The sequence below is a fragment of the Balaenoptera ricei genome, chromosome 8, assembly GCF_028023285.1.
Source record: "Balaenoptera ricei isolate mBalRic1 chromosome 8, mBalRic1.hap2, whole genome shotgun sequence".
Taxonomy (NCBI): Eukaryota; Metazoa; Chordata; class Mammalia; order Artiodactyla; family Balaenopteridae; genus Balaenoptera; species Balaenoptera ricei.
In genome coordinates this window covers 22,419,859-22,438,385 of record NC_082646.1, presented here as the reverse complement: position 1 = coordinate 22,438,385, position 18,527 = coordinate 22,419,859, and the positions used below count along the sequence as shown (strand labels likewise).

The 18,527-nt window shown below is 38.3% G+C and overlaps 1 protein-coding gene across 1 annotated transcript; it reads left to right on the top strand.

The window, feature by feature from the left end:
- Window positions 1–1,471: 1,471 nt before the first annotated feature.
- Window positions 1,472–18,029, top strand: BTG4 (BTG anti-proliferation factor 4). The gene is made up of 4 exons (XM_059929332.1): window positions 1,472–1,644; window positions 2,140–2,277; window positions 16,260–16,458; window positions 17,847–18,029. Exons 1-4 carry the CDS (start codon window positions 1,472–1,474, stop codon window positions 18,027–18,029), a joined length of 693 nt encoding a protein of 230 aa, XP_059785315.1.
- Window positions 18,030–18,527: the final 498 nt, after the last annotated feature.

The following is an 18,527-nucleotide window of genomic DNA, read 5'->3' as shown; positions in this document are numbered from 1 at the left end:
AGCTACCGCCTCCAAAGAGGAGTCTCAATGGCTAGTATTTGAAGCGTCTTCATGTGGTGGAGGATTAGATACAATCTGTATGGTTCCAGAGGGAAAAAATTAGGCTGCAAATATAGAGAATCAAAGAGTTGGATGTAGTTTCTCAAGGGGAGGAAGGACCTCCTGGCATTTGGAACTTTTTAGAAAAGAAATGGGCTTCCTTGTAAGAGAATGAATTCTTTTTCAGTGACAGAGAACCTGAATGACCACTTATGATGGGTGTTAAAGACATATGCCAGGTGTAGTGGTTCTTAAATTTAGTAAGCATAAGAATCACCAGAGGGAACTTGTTAAATACTGATTTCCAGGTTTGCCTTCAGAAGTATTGATTCAGTGGATCTGGGTTAAGGTCCTGGAATCTGCATTTTTAACAAGCAGCTCAGTGGGTCCAAATCAGGTGATCAGCGACCTACGCTGTGAGAGCTAGTGAGACTAGATAAACTTTGAGGTCTTGTTCATTTATTTTACAAATAAGCATTTTAGTGAAAAATGTGTGTAGTCGATATAATGACTATTCAAAGAGAGTTGTCTTTAGTTTCAGAATAGATCCAAGACAAACTTCTTTAATATGTTGATGGTTATGAGAGACAAAAATATTGGAATGTAGGCTCTTAGGATATGGAAGGAGAAGGCTTGATTCTTAATCAATGTCATAAAAGATAAGACTTTAAGAGCAAAATAGAAGATAGAAATCCAGTTTGAAGATCTTTAAACACTTTAAGTAAGGAACGCACTCTGCATATGCCAAGGAGCAATCTGATGGGGACCTGGAAAAAGCTGTCAATTATCCTAAAGGACAGCACCTGTGTAAGGCTAACACCTATCAGGTTTTGGGGCCCAGGTTTATATAAACTGCAGCCTAAAACTGACAAAACAAGTGTGGTGAGAGTGTCTTCTAACTCTGGCCCACCTTCTGTTGGGCTAAAGAGCTTTTGCTGGCAAGTTTAATATATATTTGATTAATCTTAACTTTTACTTAAAGTGTGCAACCTGAGAGCCGCATTTTAGGAACTACTGTATCCTGAAATGTTTTTGCTCTCTGTAAATAGGTTTTCAACACTGGTACGTGGTGTAATTTACTGTCCCATGTCCAGACTTTTAAAAGCATTTAATTTGCAGAGTGATTCATTTGTTTAAGTGTATCACAGTATTTAAAAGATTTTTTTTCTTTGAAAATCATTCAAATGATTTGAAAATCATTAAAGGTTAGTTGAGGAATTGGTGTTCTTGGCTGTTTTGTTGATTGATAGTATTGATGTGCTTTTTTTTAGTTCATTAAGGACTAACAAGTGACGTCTGTTTTAAATTTAAGGTATATAAAGTTTCCAAATGGCAATTACATGTTGATAATAAGTTAGACCCTTGTTTCTGTTTTATTTCTTCTTGCCTCCTTTTAATGGCTGCAGACCTACTCGTCGACTCTTCTTGAATCATGAGAGATGAAATAGCAACAACAGTCTTCTTTGTCACAAGATTAGCAAAAAAACATGATAAATTGAGTAAACAACAGATAGAAGACTTTGCAGAAAAGTTGATGATGATCTTGTTTGAAACATACAAAAGTCACTGGCACGCTGATCACCCTTCTAAAGGACAAGCCTTCAGGTGAGAGTTGATATGCATGGCAAAGGGAAGTAATAAGTCAAGTTGATATGCATGGCAAAGGGAAGTAATAAGTCAGCAGTGACCACCTGCAATGATTTTGTTGGCAACCTTTAAGTAATTAAAATTTTATGGGCTCAAATTTATTTGTTTGAACTTGGACTTGAAAAAAGGAGATGTGGTAGATGACAGTACAAGTCAAAAACTATAGGGCAAACCTCTTTATGTGAGGTGGATTAAACAATTTCTAACTTGTGTTTACCCTGAAGGCTATACAGTGAACCTTTGGTGTGACTTAGTAATGGAATCCATGTTCTGAGTTGCTGTGTAAAAAGTCGGTATTTTACTCTTGCTGTAAAACTGGAGGGTTGCCGAGGAGTTGAGGAAAGATGGGAGTGAGGTGGGAGCTGTGTGTATTGGAGTTTCTTGCCTACAACATGATTCTCCAGCTAAAGTACCTGTCACCACGTCTTTGTTTCCCTTTCCTTGTTTTTAAAGGTGTATCAGGATAAACAATAATCAGAATAAAGATCCTATTCTAGAAAGGGCTTGTGCTGAAAGTAATGTGGATTTTTCTCACCTGGGACTTCCAAAGGAGATGACCATATGGGTAGATCCCTTTGAAGTGTGCTGTAGGTGAGTAATCTCATTGGAGTTAGTTTGTGTGCTCTGTGACCCTTGGAAACCTTAGGATATTTAGTCAGCTCTATGCACCTTTGTGAAAGGTGATACTCCAAAGCCCTGGATTAGCAGGGAGGGCACAGGGTGACTAAGACTAGATGCAAACTATATCAGAAAAAACAGACTTCCCAATTAGGGTGGATGGAGCTGGAAGCACAAAGATTTTTGCATAGTATTTGAAATTTGACTTTAATCACTGCATCATATTGCCAACTGTAGATTATAATGTCCAAGTATTATAGGCAGTATCAAGGGGGAAGAGGAGTTATTTACCATCAGCAATTCAGTCCATCAGTTGAATCGAAAGAAAGTAGTCTGACTTTATCTTAGTTAATTCCTAGAAAGCTTTTATAGACTCCTTGACCCCTGCCAATTATGACAGTATTAGTAGCTGAAGGTCATAATGTCTCTCAATGTGCTTTGCTGTCAAACCATTTCAATTTGTTTTTTTTTTAATTGAAGTATAGTTGATTTACAAAATTATATTAGTTTCAGATATACAACATAGTAATTCAAAGTTTTTACAGATTATACCCCATTTAAATTTATTATGAAACATTGGCTATATTCCCTGTGCAGTACTGTATCCTTGTAGCTTATTTATTTTATACATAGTACTTTGTACCTACCCCTATCTTTCCCCTCCCCACTTCCCTTTGCCCTGCTGGTAACCACTAGTTTGTTCTCTATGTCTGCTGAGTCTGTTTCTGTTTTGCTATATACATATGTTTTATTTTTTAGATCCCACATATAAATGATATCATACAGTATTTGACTTTCTCTGTCTGACTTAGTTCACTAAGCATAATATTCTCTAGGTCCATCCATGTTGCTGCAAATGGCAGAATTTCATTCTTTTTTATGGCTGAGTAGTACTCAGTTGTATATATATATGCCACATCTTCTTTATCCATTCATTTGTTGATGGACACTTGGGTTGCTACCATGTCTTGGCTATTGTAAATAGTGCTGCTCTGAATATTGGGGTGCATGCAATGTTTTGAATTTTCTGGATATGTACCCAGGAGTGTTTTTTTTCTGGATATATACCCAGGATATATATTGCTGGATCATATGGTAATCCTACTTTTAGTTTGAGGAACCTCCATACTGTTTTCCATAGTGGCTGCACCAATTTACATTCCCACCGATAGTGTACAAGGGTTCCATTTTCTCCATGTTCATGCCAACATTTGTTATTTGTAGACATTTTGATGATAGCCATTCTGACAGGTGTGAGGTGATGTCTCATTGTTTTGATTTGCATTTCTCTAATAATGTAAGATGTTGAGCATCTCTTTATGTGCCTGTTAGCCGTTTGTATGTCCATTTCTTTGGAAAAATGTCTATTCAGGTTTTCTGCACATTTTTTTTTTTGAATTTTATTTTATTTATATTTTGTACAGCAGGTTCTTATTAGTTACCCATTTTATACTTATTAGTGTATATATGTCAATCCCAATCTCCCAATTCATCACCCCCCCCCCACCACTTTCCCCCCTTGGTGTCCATATGTTTGTTCTCTACATCTGTGTCTCACTTTCTGCCCTGCAAACCGGTTCATCTGTACCATTTTTCTAGGTTCCACATATATGCGTTAATATACGATATTTGTTTTTCTCTTTCTGACTTACTTCACTCTGTATGACAGTCTCTAGATCCATCCACGTCTCTGCAAATGACTCAATTTCGTTCCTTTTTATGGCTGAGTAATATTTCACTGTATATATTTACCACAACTTCTTTATCCATTCATGTGTTGATGGACATATAGGTTGCTTCCATGTCCTGGTTATTGTAAATAGTGGTGCAATGAATATTGGGGTGCATGTGGCATTTTGAATTATGGTTTTCTCTGGGTATATGCCCAGTAGTGGGATTGCTGGGTCATTTGGTAATTCTATTTTTAGTGTTTTAAGGAACCTCTATACTGTTCTCCATAGTGACTGTATCAATTTTCATTCCCACCCACAGTGCAAGAGGGTTCCCTTTTCTCCACACCCTTTCCAGCATTTGTAGTTTGTAGATTTTCTGATGATGGCCATTCTGACCAGTGTGAGGTGACACCTCATTGTAGTTTTGATTTGCATTTCTCTAATGATTAGTGATGTTGAGCAGCTTTTCATGTGCTTCTTGGCCATCTGTATGTCTTCTTTGGAGAAATGTCTGTTTAGGTCTTCTGCCCATTTTTGGATTGGGTTGTTTGTTTCTTTAATATTGAGCTGCATGAGCTGTTTATATATTTTGGAGATTAATCCTTTGTCCGTTGATTCATTTGCAAATATTTTCTCCCATTCTGAGGGTTGTCTTTTCGCCTTGTTTGTGGTTTCCTTTGCTGTGCAAAAGCTTTGAAGTTTCATTAGGTCCCATTTGTTTATTTTTGTTTTTATTTCCATTACTCTAGGAGGTGGATCAAAAAAGATCTTGCTGTGATTTATGTCAAAGAGTGTTCTTCCTATGTTTTCCTCTAAGAGTTTTATAGTATCCCATCTTACATTTAGGTCTCTAATCCATCTTGAGTTTATTTTTGTGTTTGGTGTTAGGGACTGTTCTAATTTCATTCTTTTACATGTAGCTGTCCAGTTTTCCCAGCACCACTTATTGAAGAGTCTGTCTTTTCTGCATTGTATATCCTTGCCTCCTTTGTCATAGATTAGTTGACCATAAGTGCGTGGGTTTATCTCTGGGCTTTCTATCCTGTTCCATTGATCTATGTTTCTGTTTTTGTGCCAGTACCATATTGTCTTGATTACTGTAGCTTCTAGTATAGTCTGAAGTCAGGGAGTCTGATTCCTCCAGCTCCGTTTTTTTCTCTCAAGACTGCTTTGGCTATTCGGGGTCTTTTGTGTCTCCATACAAATTTTAAGATTTTTTTTGTTCTAGTTCTATAAAAAATGTCATTGGTAATTTGATAGGGATTGCATTGAATCTGTAGATTGCTTTGGGTAGTATAGTCATTTCCACAATATTGATTCTTCCAATCCAAGAACATGGTATATCTCTCCATCTGTTGGTATCATCTTTAATTTCTTTCATCAGTGTCATAGTTTTCTGCATACAGGTCTTTTGTCTCCCTAGGTAGGTTTATTCCTAGGTATTTTATTCTTTTTGTTGCAATGGTAAATAGGAGTGTTTCCTTAATTTCTCTTTCAGATTTTTCATCATTAGTGTATAGGAATGCAAGAGATTTCTGTGCATTAATTTTGTATCCTTCAACTTCACCAGATTCATTGATTAGCTCTAGTAGTTTTCTGGTGACATCTTTAGGATTCTCTATGTATAGTATCATGTCATCTGCAAACAGTGACAGTTTTACTTCTTTTCCAATTTGTATTCCTTTTATTTCTTTTTCTTCTCTGATTGCCGTGGCTAGGACTTCCAAAACTAAGTTGAATAATAGTGGTGAGAGTGGACCTCCTTGTCTTGTTCCTGATTTTAGAAGAAATGCTTTCAGTTTTTCACCATTGAAAATGATGCTTGCTGTGGGTTTGTTGTATATGGCTTTTATTATGTCGAGGTAGGTTCCCTCTATGCCCACTTTCTGGATAGATTTTATCATAAATGGGTGTTGAATTTTGTTAAAAGCTTTTTCTGCATCTATAGAGATGATCATATGGTTTTTCTTCTTCAGTTTGTTAATATGGTGTATCACATTGATTGATTTGCATATATTGAAGAATCCTTGCATCCCTGGGATAAATCCCACTTGATCATGGTGTATGATCCTTTTAATGTGTTGTCGGATTCTGTTTGCTAGTATTTTGTTGAGGATTTTTCATCTATATTCATCAGTGATATTGGTCTGTAACTTTCTTTTTTTGTAGTATCCCTGTCTGGTCTTGGTATCAGGGTGATGGTGGCCTCACAGAATGAGTTTGGGAGTGTTCCTTCCTCTGCAATTTTTGGAAGAGTTTGAGAAGGATGGGTGTTAACTCTTCTCTAAATGTTTGATAGAATTCACCTGTAAAGCCATCTGGTCGTGTACTTTTGTTTGTTGGGAGATTTTTAATCACAGTTTCAATTTCATTACTTGTGATTTGTCTGTTCATATTTTCTATTTCTTCCTGGTTCAGTCTTGGAAGGTTATACCTTTGTAAGAATTTGTCCATTTCTTCCAGGTTGTCCATTTTATTGGCATAGAGTTGCTTGTAGTAGTCTCTTAGGATGCTTTGTATTTCTGCGGTGTCTGTTGTAACTTCTCCTTTTTCATTTCTAATTTTATTGATTTGAGTCCTCTCCCTCTTTTTCTTGATGAGTCTGGCTAATGGTTTATCAATCTTTTATGTCTTCTCAAAGAACCAGCTTTTAGTTTTATTGATCTTTGCTATTGTTTTCTTTGTCTCTTTTTCGTTTTTTTCTGCTCTGATATTTATGATTTCTTTCCTTCAACTAACTTTAGGTTTTTTGTTCTTCTTTCCTTAGTTTCTCCTTTTCTTAGTTCCTTTAGGTGTATCGTTAGATTGTGTATTTGAGATGTTTGTTGTTTCTTGAGGTAGAATTGTATTGCTATAAACTTCCCTCTTAGAATTGCTTTTACTGCATCCCATAGGTTTTGGATCATCGTGTTTTCACTGTCATTTGTCTCTAGGTAGTTTTTTGTTTCATCTTTGATTTCTTCAGTGATCTCTTGGCTATTTAGTAACGTAGTGTTTAGCCTCCGTGTGTGTGTGTTTTATGTTTTTTCCCTGTAATTGATTTCTAATCTCATAGCGTTGTGATCAGAAAAGATGCTTGATATGATTTCAATTTTCTTAAATATACTGAGGCTTGATTTGTGACCCAAGATGTGATCTATCCTGGAGAATGTTCCATGTACACTTGAGAAGAAAGTGTAATCTGCTGTTGTTTGGATGGAATGTCCTATAAATATCAATTAAATCTATCTGGTCTATTGTGTCTTTTAAAGCTTGTGTTTCCTTATTAATTTTCTGTTTGGATGATCTGTCCGTTGGTGTAAGTGAGGTGTTAAAGTCCCCCACTGTTATTGTGTTACTGTCGATTTCCTCTTTTAGAGCTGTTAGCAGTTGCCTTATGTATTGAGATGCTCCTATGTTGGGTGAACATATATTTATAATTATTATATCCTCTTTTTGGATTGATCCCTTGATCATTTGTAGTGTCCTTCCTTGTCTCTTGTAACATTCTTTATTTTAAAGTCTATTTTATCTGATATGAGTATTGCTACTCCAGGTTTCTTTTGATTTCCATTTGCTTGGAATATCTTTTTCCATCCCCTCACTTTCAGTCTGTATGTGTCCCTAGGTCTGAAGTGGGTCTCTTGTAGACAGCATATATATGGGTCTTGTTTTTGTATCCATTCAGTGGTCCTGTTTCTTTTGGTTGGAGCATTTAATCCATTCACATTTAAGGTAATTATCGATATGTATGTTCCTATGACCATTTTCTTAATTGTTTTGTGTTTGCTTTTGTAGTTCCTTTTCTTCTCTTGTGTTTCCCACTTAGAGAAGTTCCTTTAGCTTTTGTTGTAGAGCTGGTTTGGTTGTGCTGAATTCTCTTAGCTTTTGCTTGTCTGTAAAGCTTTTGATTTCTCCATCAAATCTGAATGAGATCTTTGCTGGGTAGAGTAATCTTGGTTGTAGGTTCTTCCCTTTCGTCACTTTAAATATGTCTTGCCACTCCCTTCTGGCTTGTAGAGTTTCTGCTGAGAAATCAGCTGTTAACTTTATGGGAGTTCCCTTGTATGTTATTTGCCCTTTTCCCCTTGCTGCTTTCAATAATTTTTCTGTGTCTTTAATTTTTGCCAATTTGGTTATGTTGTATCTCAGTGTGTTTCTCCTTGGGTTTATCCTGTATGGGAGTCTCTGCGCTTCCTGGACTTGGGTGGCTATTTCCTTTCCCATGTTAGGGAAGTTTTCGACTATAATCTCTTCAAATATTTTCTAGGATCCTTTCTCTCTCTCTCTTCTCCTTCTGGGATCCCTATAATGCAAATGTTTTGTGTTTAATGTTGTCCCAGAGGTCTCTTAGGCTGTCTTCATTTGTTTTTTCTTTATTTTGTTCTGCAGCAGTGAATTTCACCATTCTGTCTTCCAGGTCACTTATCTGTTCTTCTGCCTCAGTTATTCTCCTATTGATTCCTTCTAGTGTATTTTTCTTTTCACTTATTGTATTGGTCCTCTGTGTGTGTGTGTTCTTTAATTCTTCTAGGTCTTTGTTAAACATTTCTTGCATCTTCTCAATCTTTGCCTCCACTCTTTTTCCAAGGTCCTGGATCATCTTCACTATCATTATTCTGAATTCTTTTTCTGGAATGTAGCCTATCTCCACTTCATTGAGTTGTTTTTCTGGGGTTTTATCTTGTTCCTTCATCTGGTACATAGCCCTCTGGCTTTTCATCTTGTCTATCTTTCTGTGAATGTGGTTTTTGTTCCACAGGCTGCAGGATTGTAGTTCTTCTTGCTTCTGCTGTCTGCCCTCTGGTGGATGAGGCTAACTAAGAGGCTTGTGCAAGTTTCCTGATGGGAGGGACTGGTGGTGGGTAGAGCTGGCTGTTGCTCTGGTGGGCAGAGCTCAGTAAAACTTTAATCTGCTTGTCTGCTGATGGGTGGGGCTGGGTTTCCTCCCTGTTGGGTGTTTGGCCTGAGGTGACCCAGCACTGGAGCCTACCTGGGCTCTTTGGTGAGGCTAATGGAAGACTCTGGGGGGGCTCACAACAAGGAGTAATTCCTAGAACTCCTGCTGCCAATGTCCTTGTCCTCACGGTGAGACACAGCCACCCCCCGCCTCTGCAGGAGACCCTCCAACACTAGCAGGTAGGTCTTGTTCAGTCTCCTATGGGGTCACTGCTCCTTCTCCTGGGTCCCGATGCACACACTACTTTCTGTGTGCCCTCCAAGAGTGAAGTCTCTGTTTCCCCCAGTCCTGTCGAAGTCCTGCAATGAAATCCCGCTAGCCTTCAAAATCTGATTCTCTAAGAATTCCTCCTCCCGTTGCTGGACGCCCAGGTTGGGAAGCCTGACGTTGGGCTCACAGCCTTCACTCTAGTAGGTGGAATTCTGTAGTGTAAGTGTTCTTCAGTTTGTGAGTCACCCACCCAGTAGTTATGGGATTTAATTTTATTGTGATTGCGCCCCTCCTACCATATCATTGTGGCTCCTCCTTTGTCTTTGGATGTGGGGTATCTTTTTTGGTGAGTTCCAGTGTCTTCCTTTTGATGATCGTTCAGCAGTTAGTTGTGATTCCGGTGCTCTCGCAAGAGGGAGTGAGAGCACGTCCTTCTACTCCGCCATCTTGAACCAATCCGATCTGTCCATTTTTTGACTGGGTTGTTTGTTTGTTGTTTTTTTTTTCATATTGAGTTGTATGAGCCGTCTATATATTGTGGACATTAATCCCTTGTCAGTTATGTTACTTGTAAATATTTTCTTCCATTCAGTAGGTTATCTTTTTGCTTTCTTGATGGTTTCCTTTGTTGTGCAAAAGCTTTGAAGTTTCATTAGGTCCCATTTGTTTATTTTCGTTTTTGTTTTCTTTGCCTTAGGAGACAGATCCAAAAAAAAAATATTACTACAATTTATATCAGGGTTCTGCCTATGTTTTTCTCTAGGAGTTTATATCATTTGCAGTCTAACATATAGGTCTTTAATCCATTTTGAGTTTATTCTTTATATGGTGTAAGAAACTGTTCTAATTTCATTCTCTACTTGTAGCTGCCCTGTTGTCCCAGCACCACTTATTGAAGAGAATGTCTTTTCCCCATTGTATATTCTTGCCTCTCTGTTATAGATTAATTAACCATAGGTGCATGGGTTTATTTCTGGGCTCTCTATTCTCTTCCACTGATATATGTGTCTATTTTTGTGCCAGTATCATACTGTTTTGATTACCAGAGTTTTGTAGTATAGGCTGAAGTGCGGGAGCTTGATACCTCCAGCTCTGTTCTTTCTCAAGATTGCTTTGGCTATTTGGGGTCTTTTGTGTTTTCATACAAATCTTAGAATTATTTGCTATAGTTCTGTGAAAAATGCCATTAGTATTTTGATAGGGATAGCACTGAATCTGTAGATTGCCTTGGGTAGTATGGTTATTTTAACAATATTAATCCTTCCAATCCATGAACATGGTATGTCTTTCCATCTCTTTTTGTCTTCAGTTTCTTTCATCAGTGTTTTATAAATTTCTGAGTAGAGGTCTTTTTACCTCCTTAGTTAGATTTATTCTTAGGTATTTTATTCTTTTTGATGTGATGGTAAATGAGATTGTTTTCTTAATTTCTTTCTGATAGTTCATTGTTAGTGTGTAGAAATGTAACAGATTTCTGCAACAAATTTCTGTATACTAATTTTGTATTCTGCAATTTTACCAAATTGTTTTCTGGTGGTGTCTTTAGGATTTTCTATGTATACTATCATGTCATCTCCAAACAGTGACAGTTTTACTTCTTCCTTTCCAATTTGGATTCCTTTTCTTTTTCTTTTTCTTTTCTTGTTGGATTGCTGTGTCTAGAGTTTTGAATACTATGTTGAATAAAAGAGGTGAGAGTCGGTATCTTTGTCTTGTTCTGATCTTAGAGGAAATGCTGTCAGCTTTTTATCATGAGTATGATGTTAGCTGTGGACTTACCATATATGGCCTTTGTTATGTTGAGAGATGTTCTCTCTATACCCACTTTGTGGAGAGTTTTTATTATAAATGAATGTTGAATAGTGTCAAAAGATTTTTGTGCATCTATTGAGATGATAATAGGATCTTTTATTCAACTTGTTAATGTGATGTATTGCATTGATTTGCGGTTATTGAACCATCCTTGCATTCCTGGGATAAATCCCACTGGACATGGTGTATGATCCTTTTAATGTATTGTTGGATTTGATTCGCTAATATTTTGTTGAGGATTTTTGCATCTATGTTCATCAACAATACTGACCTGTAATTTTTTTCTGTGATATCTTTGTCTGGTTTTGGTATCAGGGTGTTGTGGCCTCATAGAATGAGTTTGGAAGTGTTCCTTCCTCTGCAATTTTTTGGAAGAGTTTGAGGAGGATAGGTGTTCACTCTTCTCTGAATGTTTGCTAGAACTCACCTGTAAAGCTGTCTGGTCCTGGAATTTTGTTTGTTGGGAGTTTTTTTTTTTCCCATTATTAATTCAATTTCTTTACTGATAATTGGTCTGTTCATGTTTTCTATTTCAGCCTGGTTCAGTCTTGGGAGATTGTACAGTTCTAGGAATTTGTCCATTTCTTCTAGGTTGTCCATTTTATTTGCATATGGTTATTCATAGTAATATCTTGTGATTTTTTTTTTGTTTGTAACTTCTTTTTTATTTCTGATTTTATTGATTTGGGCCCTCTCTTTTTCTCTTGATGAGTCTGGCTAAAGGTTTATCAATTTTGTTTATCTTTTCAAGAACCACCTCTTAGTTTCATTGATCTTTTTTTGTTTGTTTGTTTTTTGTCTCTATTTCATTTCTGCTCTGATATTTATAATTTCTTTCCTTCTACCAACTTTGGACTTTATTTGTCTTCTTCTAGTTTCTTTAGGTGTAAGGTTAGTCTGTTTGAGACTTTTGTTTCCCAAGGTAGGCTTGTATCACTATAAACTTCCCTCTTAGAACTACTTTTGCTGCATCCCATAGATTTTTGGATCATTGTGTTTTTGTTTTCATTTGTCTCCAGGTATTTTTTGATTTCCTCTTTGATTTCTTCAATGATCCATTGGTTGTTTAGTTTATATTGTTTAGCCTTTACATGTTTGTGGGGATTTTTTTGCAGTTTTCTTATAGTGATTTCTAGTTTTGCAGCATTGTGGTCAGAAAAGATGCTCAATATGATTTTAGTCTACTTAAATGTACTGAGAATTGATTTGTGGCCTAGCATGTGATTTGTCCTGGAGAATGTTCCATGTACACTTGAAAAGAATGTGTATTCTGCTGCTTTTGGATGGAATGCCCTGTAGATATCTGTTAGGTCCATTTGGTCTACTGTGTCATTTAAGGCTAGTGTTTCCTTCCTGATTTTCTGTCTGGATGATCTGTTCATTGATATAAGTGGAGAGTTAAAGTCCCCTACTATTATTGTGTTACTGTTAAGTTGTCCCTTTATCTCTGTTAATATTAACTTTACATATTTAGGTGCTCCTATGTTGGGTACATATATATTTACAACTGTTATACCTTCTTCTTGGATTGATCCCTTGATCATTATGTAATGTCCTTCTTTGTCTCTTGTTACAGTTTTTGTTTTAAAGTCTACTTTGTCTTAGAGTCTACTTTGTCTGGTGTAAGTATTGCTACCCTGGCTTTCTTTTCATTTCTTATTTCCATGGTATACCTTTTTCTGTCCTCTCACTTTCAGTGTATGTGTGTCTTTAGATATGAAGTGAGTTTCTTGTAGACAGCAAATATATGAGTATTGTTTTTGTATCTTCACTCACTCTATGTCTTTTGATTAGAACGTTTATTCCAGTTACATTTAACGTAATTATTGATTGATATGTACTTATAGCCAGTTTATTAATTGTTTTGGTGTTGTTTTTGTAGTTATTTTGTTCCTTTCTTCTTTTCTCTCTTCCCTTGTTATTTGATGACTATCTTTAGTGTTATGTTCAAATTTCTTTCTGTTTTTTGTGTATCTATTATGGATTTAATTTTTGGTTACCATGAGGTTTATATATAGCAATCTACATATGTGATTATTTAAGTTGCTGATCTCTTAATTTCAAATGCATTTTAACAACCCTGCATTTTTACTCCTCCCCCCTCATGATTACTGTTTTTTGACATCATAGTTTCCATCTAATTGTTTTGTGTATTCCTTAACTACTTATTGCAGATCTAGGCAATTTTACTACTTTTGTCTTTTAACCTTCCTATTAGCTTTGTATGTGGTTGATCTTACTGCCTTTATTGTATATTTTGCCTTTACCAATGAGCTTACCTTTCATAATTTTCATGTTTCTAGTTGTGGTTTTTCTTTTTTGCTTAGCAAAGCCCCTTTTAACATTTCTTGTAAAGCTGCTTTGGTGATGCTGGACTCTTTTAGCTTTTGCTTATCTGTAAAATTTTGATCTCTCTTTCAAATCTGAGGGTAAGCCTTGCCAAGTAGAATATTCTTGACTATAGGTTTTTCATTTCATCACTTTAAATATACTGCAACACACCCTTCTGACCTGCAGAGTTTCTGCTGAAAAGTCAGCTGATAGCTTTATGGGGAGTCCCCTTATATGCAACTTGTTGCTTTTCCCTTGCTTTTAATATCTTTTCTTTATCTTTAATTTTTGCCATTTTAATTACAATGTATCTTGCTGTGGTCCTCCTTGGGTTGATCCTGTTTGAGGCTCTCTGTGTTTCCTGGACCTGGATATCTGTTTCCTCTGCCAGGTAGGGAAGTTTTCAGCTATTATGTCTTCAAATATATTCTCTGACCCTTTTTCTCTTCTCCTTCTAGGATCCCTATAATGCGAATGTTAGCATGCTTGGTGGTGTTCCAGAGATCTCTTAAAATATTCTAATTTCTTTTTATTCTTTTTTTCTGTTTCAGCTTCAGTGACTTCTATTACTCTGTCTTCCAGCTCACTGATCTGTTCCTCTGTATCATCTAATCTACTGTTGATTCCTTCTCGTGTATTTTCACTTCATTTACTGTAATCTCCAGTTCTGCTTTGTTCTTCTCTATCTTCTAACTCTTTGTTTAACTTCTCACTATTTCCCTCCATTCTTCTCCCAAGTTCTTTGTTCATCTTTATGATCATTACCTTCAACTCTTTATTGGGTAGATTGCCTTTCTCCACTTAATTCTTCTTCTGGGGTTTTATCCTGTTCCTTCATTTGGAACATGTACCTCTGTTTCCTCATTTTGCCTAATTTGTTTTTATTTCTATGTATCCGGTTGGTTGATAACATTTCCTGGCTTTGGAGAAGTAGCCTTTTGTAGGAGACATCCTGTGCATCCCAGCAGTGCACTCCCCTCCAGTCACCAGAGGTATATGCTCTAGGGGTGCCCCCTATGTGGGCTGTGTGGGTCCTTATGTTGTGGTGGACTGACTACTGTTGGTGGTCTAGTAGGTGGGGCTGGTCCCTGATCTGATTGGTTGCCAGGCCCTGCCTTGTATGGAGGCTGCCAGCTGCTGGTTGTGGGGTTGGGTCATGAGGCAGCTGACTGTGGAACCATGGGGAAGGGGGTCCCAGGGCTAGTGCTGGCTCACTGATGGGCAGAGCTGGGTTCTGGCCTTGGTGGTTGTGGGGCTGAGGTTTCCAGTTCTAGTGTCAGCCTGCTGGTGGGCAGGGTTGGTTCCTGATACAACTGGTTGTGCATTCTGGAGTGTCTCAGAGTTGGTGCTGGCCCATTGGTGAATGGGGCTGGATCCCAATGTGGCTGGCTGAGGGGGTTCATGGTTTCCTGGAGCTGGTGTTGGCCTGCCAGGGGGTCAGGCTGTGGTTGAGAGGGTGCTGAGGCTAGTGTTGGCTCACTGGCTCACTAGGGCTGAGTCCTGAGATTTCTGGCTGCAGGGCCTTTGGGTCCTAGAGTTAGCTGGTGTAGGCCTGCTGTGGGGTGGGGCAGCTCCCTGACATAGCTGGCTACAGGGTCTGGGGTGTCCCAAAGGTTGTTTTGGCTTGCTGGTAGGTGGGGCTGGACCCCTGAATGGCTGGCTGAGGGACCCAAGGTGTCTCAGAGCTAGTGTTGGCCTGTTGGTAGATGGGGCCTGGGCCTAGGTGATCTTGGAGCTGATGTTAGCCTGCTGGTGGGTGGGCTGGGTCTTGCCATGGCAGGCTGTGGGGTTATGGTGGTCCTGGGGCTGGTGCCTGCCCAGTTGTGGGTGAGGCCAGGGCCCAGGGGTCTTGAGGATGTCCACTGGTGGGTGAGGTTCCTCCCTAGGCTAGTGCTGGCTCATTGGTGGTGGGGGCAGGGTCCAGGGCATCCTAGGGCCGATTACTTCCCACTGGTAGGCAGAGCTGGGTCCTGGGGTCTCTGCCTGCAGGGCCCTGTGGGTCCTGGGGCTAGTGCTGGTGCACTAGTGTGTGGGGTCAGGCCCTGGGCCCTCTGTTGGACAGTGCTGCTTCCTGGGGCAGCTGTGGGTTCAGGGGGTCTTAAGGCCATGTGCCTGCTAGTAGGTGGGGCTGTTTTCCCACCTGGCTAGTTGCTTGGCCTGAGGCATCTCAGCACTGGTGCTGATGGGCTGATGGGCTGATGGGCGGGTCTGGGTCCTGGTGCTAATAAGCTAGAGGGAGGATTTCAAAATGGCGCTTGCCAGCACGAATGTCCACGTGGTAGAACAAGCTCCCCAAAATGGTTGCTGCCAGTGTCTGTGTCCCCAGGATGAGCTCAAGTTGCCCCCTGCCTCTCCAGGAGGCTCTCCAAGATCAGCTGGTGGGTCTGACCCAGGCTCCTTTCAAATTACTGCTTCTGCCCTGGGTCCTGGAGATTTTGTGTGGGCCCTTTACGAGTGGCATCTCTATTTCCCACAGCCCTCTGACTTTCCTAAAGTCAGCCCCACTGGCCTTCAAAGCCAAGCATTCTGGGGGCTCATCTTCCTGGTACAGGATCCCTGGTCTGGAAAGCTCCATGTGGGGCTCAGACCCATTGCTTCTTCGGGAGAACCTCTACAACTGTAATTAGCCGCCCACTTGTGTGTTGCCCACCCAGGGGTATGGGTCTGACCTATACCATGACTCTGCCCCTCTTACTGGTCTCATTGTGGTTCCTTCTCTATAACTTTAGTTGTAGAAGATCTTTTCTGCTAGATTCCGGTCTCTCATCAATACTTGCTCTCTAAATAGTTGTAATCTTGGTGTGCCCATGAGAGGAGGTAGGCTCAGTGTCTTCCTACTCCACTATCTTGGCCAAGCTCTCAGAATTTGTTTTCTTTTTTTTAAAGTAACTCTTCTTGTAAATTACTGAGTTGTTTCCAGAAAAGATTAGAGATAAAACCTGTGAGAATTTGAATCCCTAATGAATGCTTTATTTTCCTTTCCTACTTAGGTATGGCGAGAAAAATCATCCGTTTACAATTGCTTCTTTCAAAGACAGATGGGAGGAATGGGAATTATCCCAACAAATCAGTGATGCTGTTAATAGAGCCACGTTAGACTACTCCTCTGGCACTTCCTCTGATGAAGAAAGTTGTAACAAAGAACCTCAGATAATTCCTAAAGTCAGCAATCCAAAGAGTATTTATCAGGTAAAGTGTTCTCCACTTCTTCTCTGTACATTTTTTTTTCTACTCTAATTCTAAAAAGAGTATGCTCACTGTAAAAGCAAAGAAACAAATAATTGGAAAATATGGAAAGATTATAAAGATTAAAATCACAATAATAATATTCTGGCAAAACCTTTTCTGTCTTTTTTTCTTCCTTCTCTCTCTTTATACCCTCTACTTGGCTGAGTGCTCACTGATTTAGGGAGAATCTCTGACCATTTGTATGTATGTAAATTTGTTTTCTTAATCACTTATGTATTGACACGTTAAAGCAATTTAAATATTTTACATTTTAAATCATTTGCTTCCCTTATAATTTATTTAGCTAATGTATTATTGGAAGACATCTAGGTTGTTTTCACATTGTTGTGATATTAAAAAAACTAATTTTTACAGAGATGTCAGAATTCTAAGTTATTTCTAGAGATCTGATTCTCAGACATGTAATTACTGGGTCATTGGGTATGGATATTTTATGAGTTCTTACCACAGGACAAAGTACCTTCTAGAAAGATGTCTTTGTTTGTAGTCTTACCAGCTCTATGTGAAAGTGTTTATCATTTTCCCTAAAATTGGGTATTCTCATTGAAAAATATCATTTTTATTAATTAAATTAAACATTAAAACAAAAACTCCATGTACCTAAATGTTGTAGGTACTTACTGTCTTATGAGTTTTTTCTCCTTCACCCATTTATCATTTGAGGTCCTACTGTGTTATTAAAGGCTTTTCAAAGGTTAGAAATATTTTAACCCCTTGTCATATTACTGGCAAACTTTTTCCCCCTAGCTTGTTTAGTTTTCTAAACTATATATGTAGTTCATATTTAGTTCTATATGTAAAGTTTAAAATTATGTAGTAAAATGTTTGCCCTTAATTCTATTTTTATGCTTAGAGAGATCTTCTTAATCTAAGGATCAGATCTGTAGTCAGCTATATTCTTTTAGAACAATGTCCTTTGAAAGTGTGGTCTGCAAAACATTTATATTGGTCATCTGAGATGTTTAAGATGGGTGTTTCTAGACCTCAACCCCAGAGATTGTGATTAGATAGTTTTGGGTTGAGCGAGGTGGGGATCAGGTAGGAGAGAACACAGGAATATATACTAATTTGAATAAATTTTTTGTTTTTAAAATTCTTGGTTGGGCTAAAGAATTTTGTTAAAAGATATGAAGTGACTTACTTCATACTCTCCAATGCAACTCAACTTTCCAAAGATAATGATCTACTTTGATTTCTATTCATTTGTATTTCCTATGCTTTTGAAAGGTTGAACCTGTGAGTTATGGGTTTATATTTAATCCTTAGAAGTGGCTTATTAGTTTACAGAAAATCATCATGCTCCCTTTTTCTTCTTTTTTTCTCCCCAGGTTGAAAACTTGAAACAGCCCTTTCAATCTTGGTTCCATATCCCCCGCAAAAAGAATATGGGTGATGGCCGAATGGGCCTCCTAGGAAATGTTTATCATGCATTGCATAAGATCCCTAAGGGTCACAGGCCTGCTGCTGGGCACCGAGTGGACAGGTACCACTGGGTCAACACACACCGATAGTGCAGCAGCGGCTGGGCCCTCGCGGGGTAGAGCTCAGCAGAGTCACTTTATTTTCTCTGAAATGAAAACAAGTCTAAGCTCAAGAGGCCCAGGAAACAGAAAAAATAACCACATTAGGGACTAGGGTGCATGATGAATCCTCTCATGCAGATCATGACTGTGTTCTTAGCTGTACTTTTAATTCTTTAATTTTATATGAAGGTTTATATAACACTAATGAATGTACCCAATAAGGTAATAGAATGAAGATATTGACCTGTGATAAGATTCAATGCATTATGAAGAGTAACAGTTTAAATAAACGTGCTGTGTTTTTAATACCTTCTTAGTTGAGTTTGTTGCAAGAAAGTTTTAAAAGTTCTTGTTTTTCATTAACCATTAAAAAAAAAAAAAAAGTAGACCTTCATTTAGGGAAGAGTGATCCTCATAGTATTCAGGTTCTACTTTATTACCTGCCATTACTGTTCTATTTTATAAGGTCAGTAAGAGCTTGTTTGA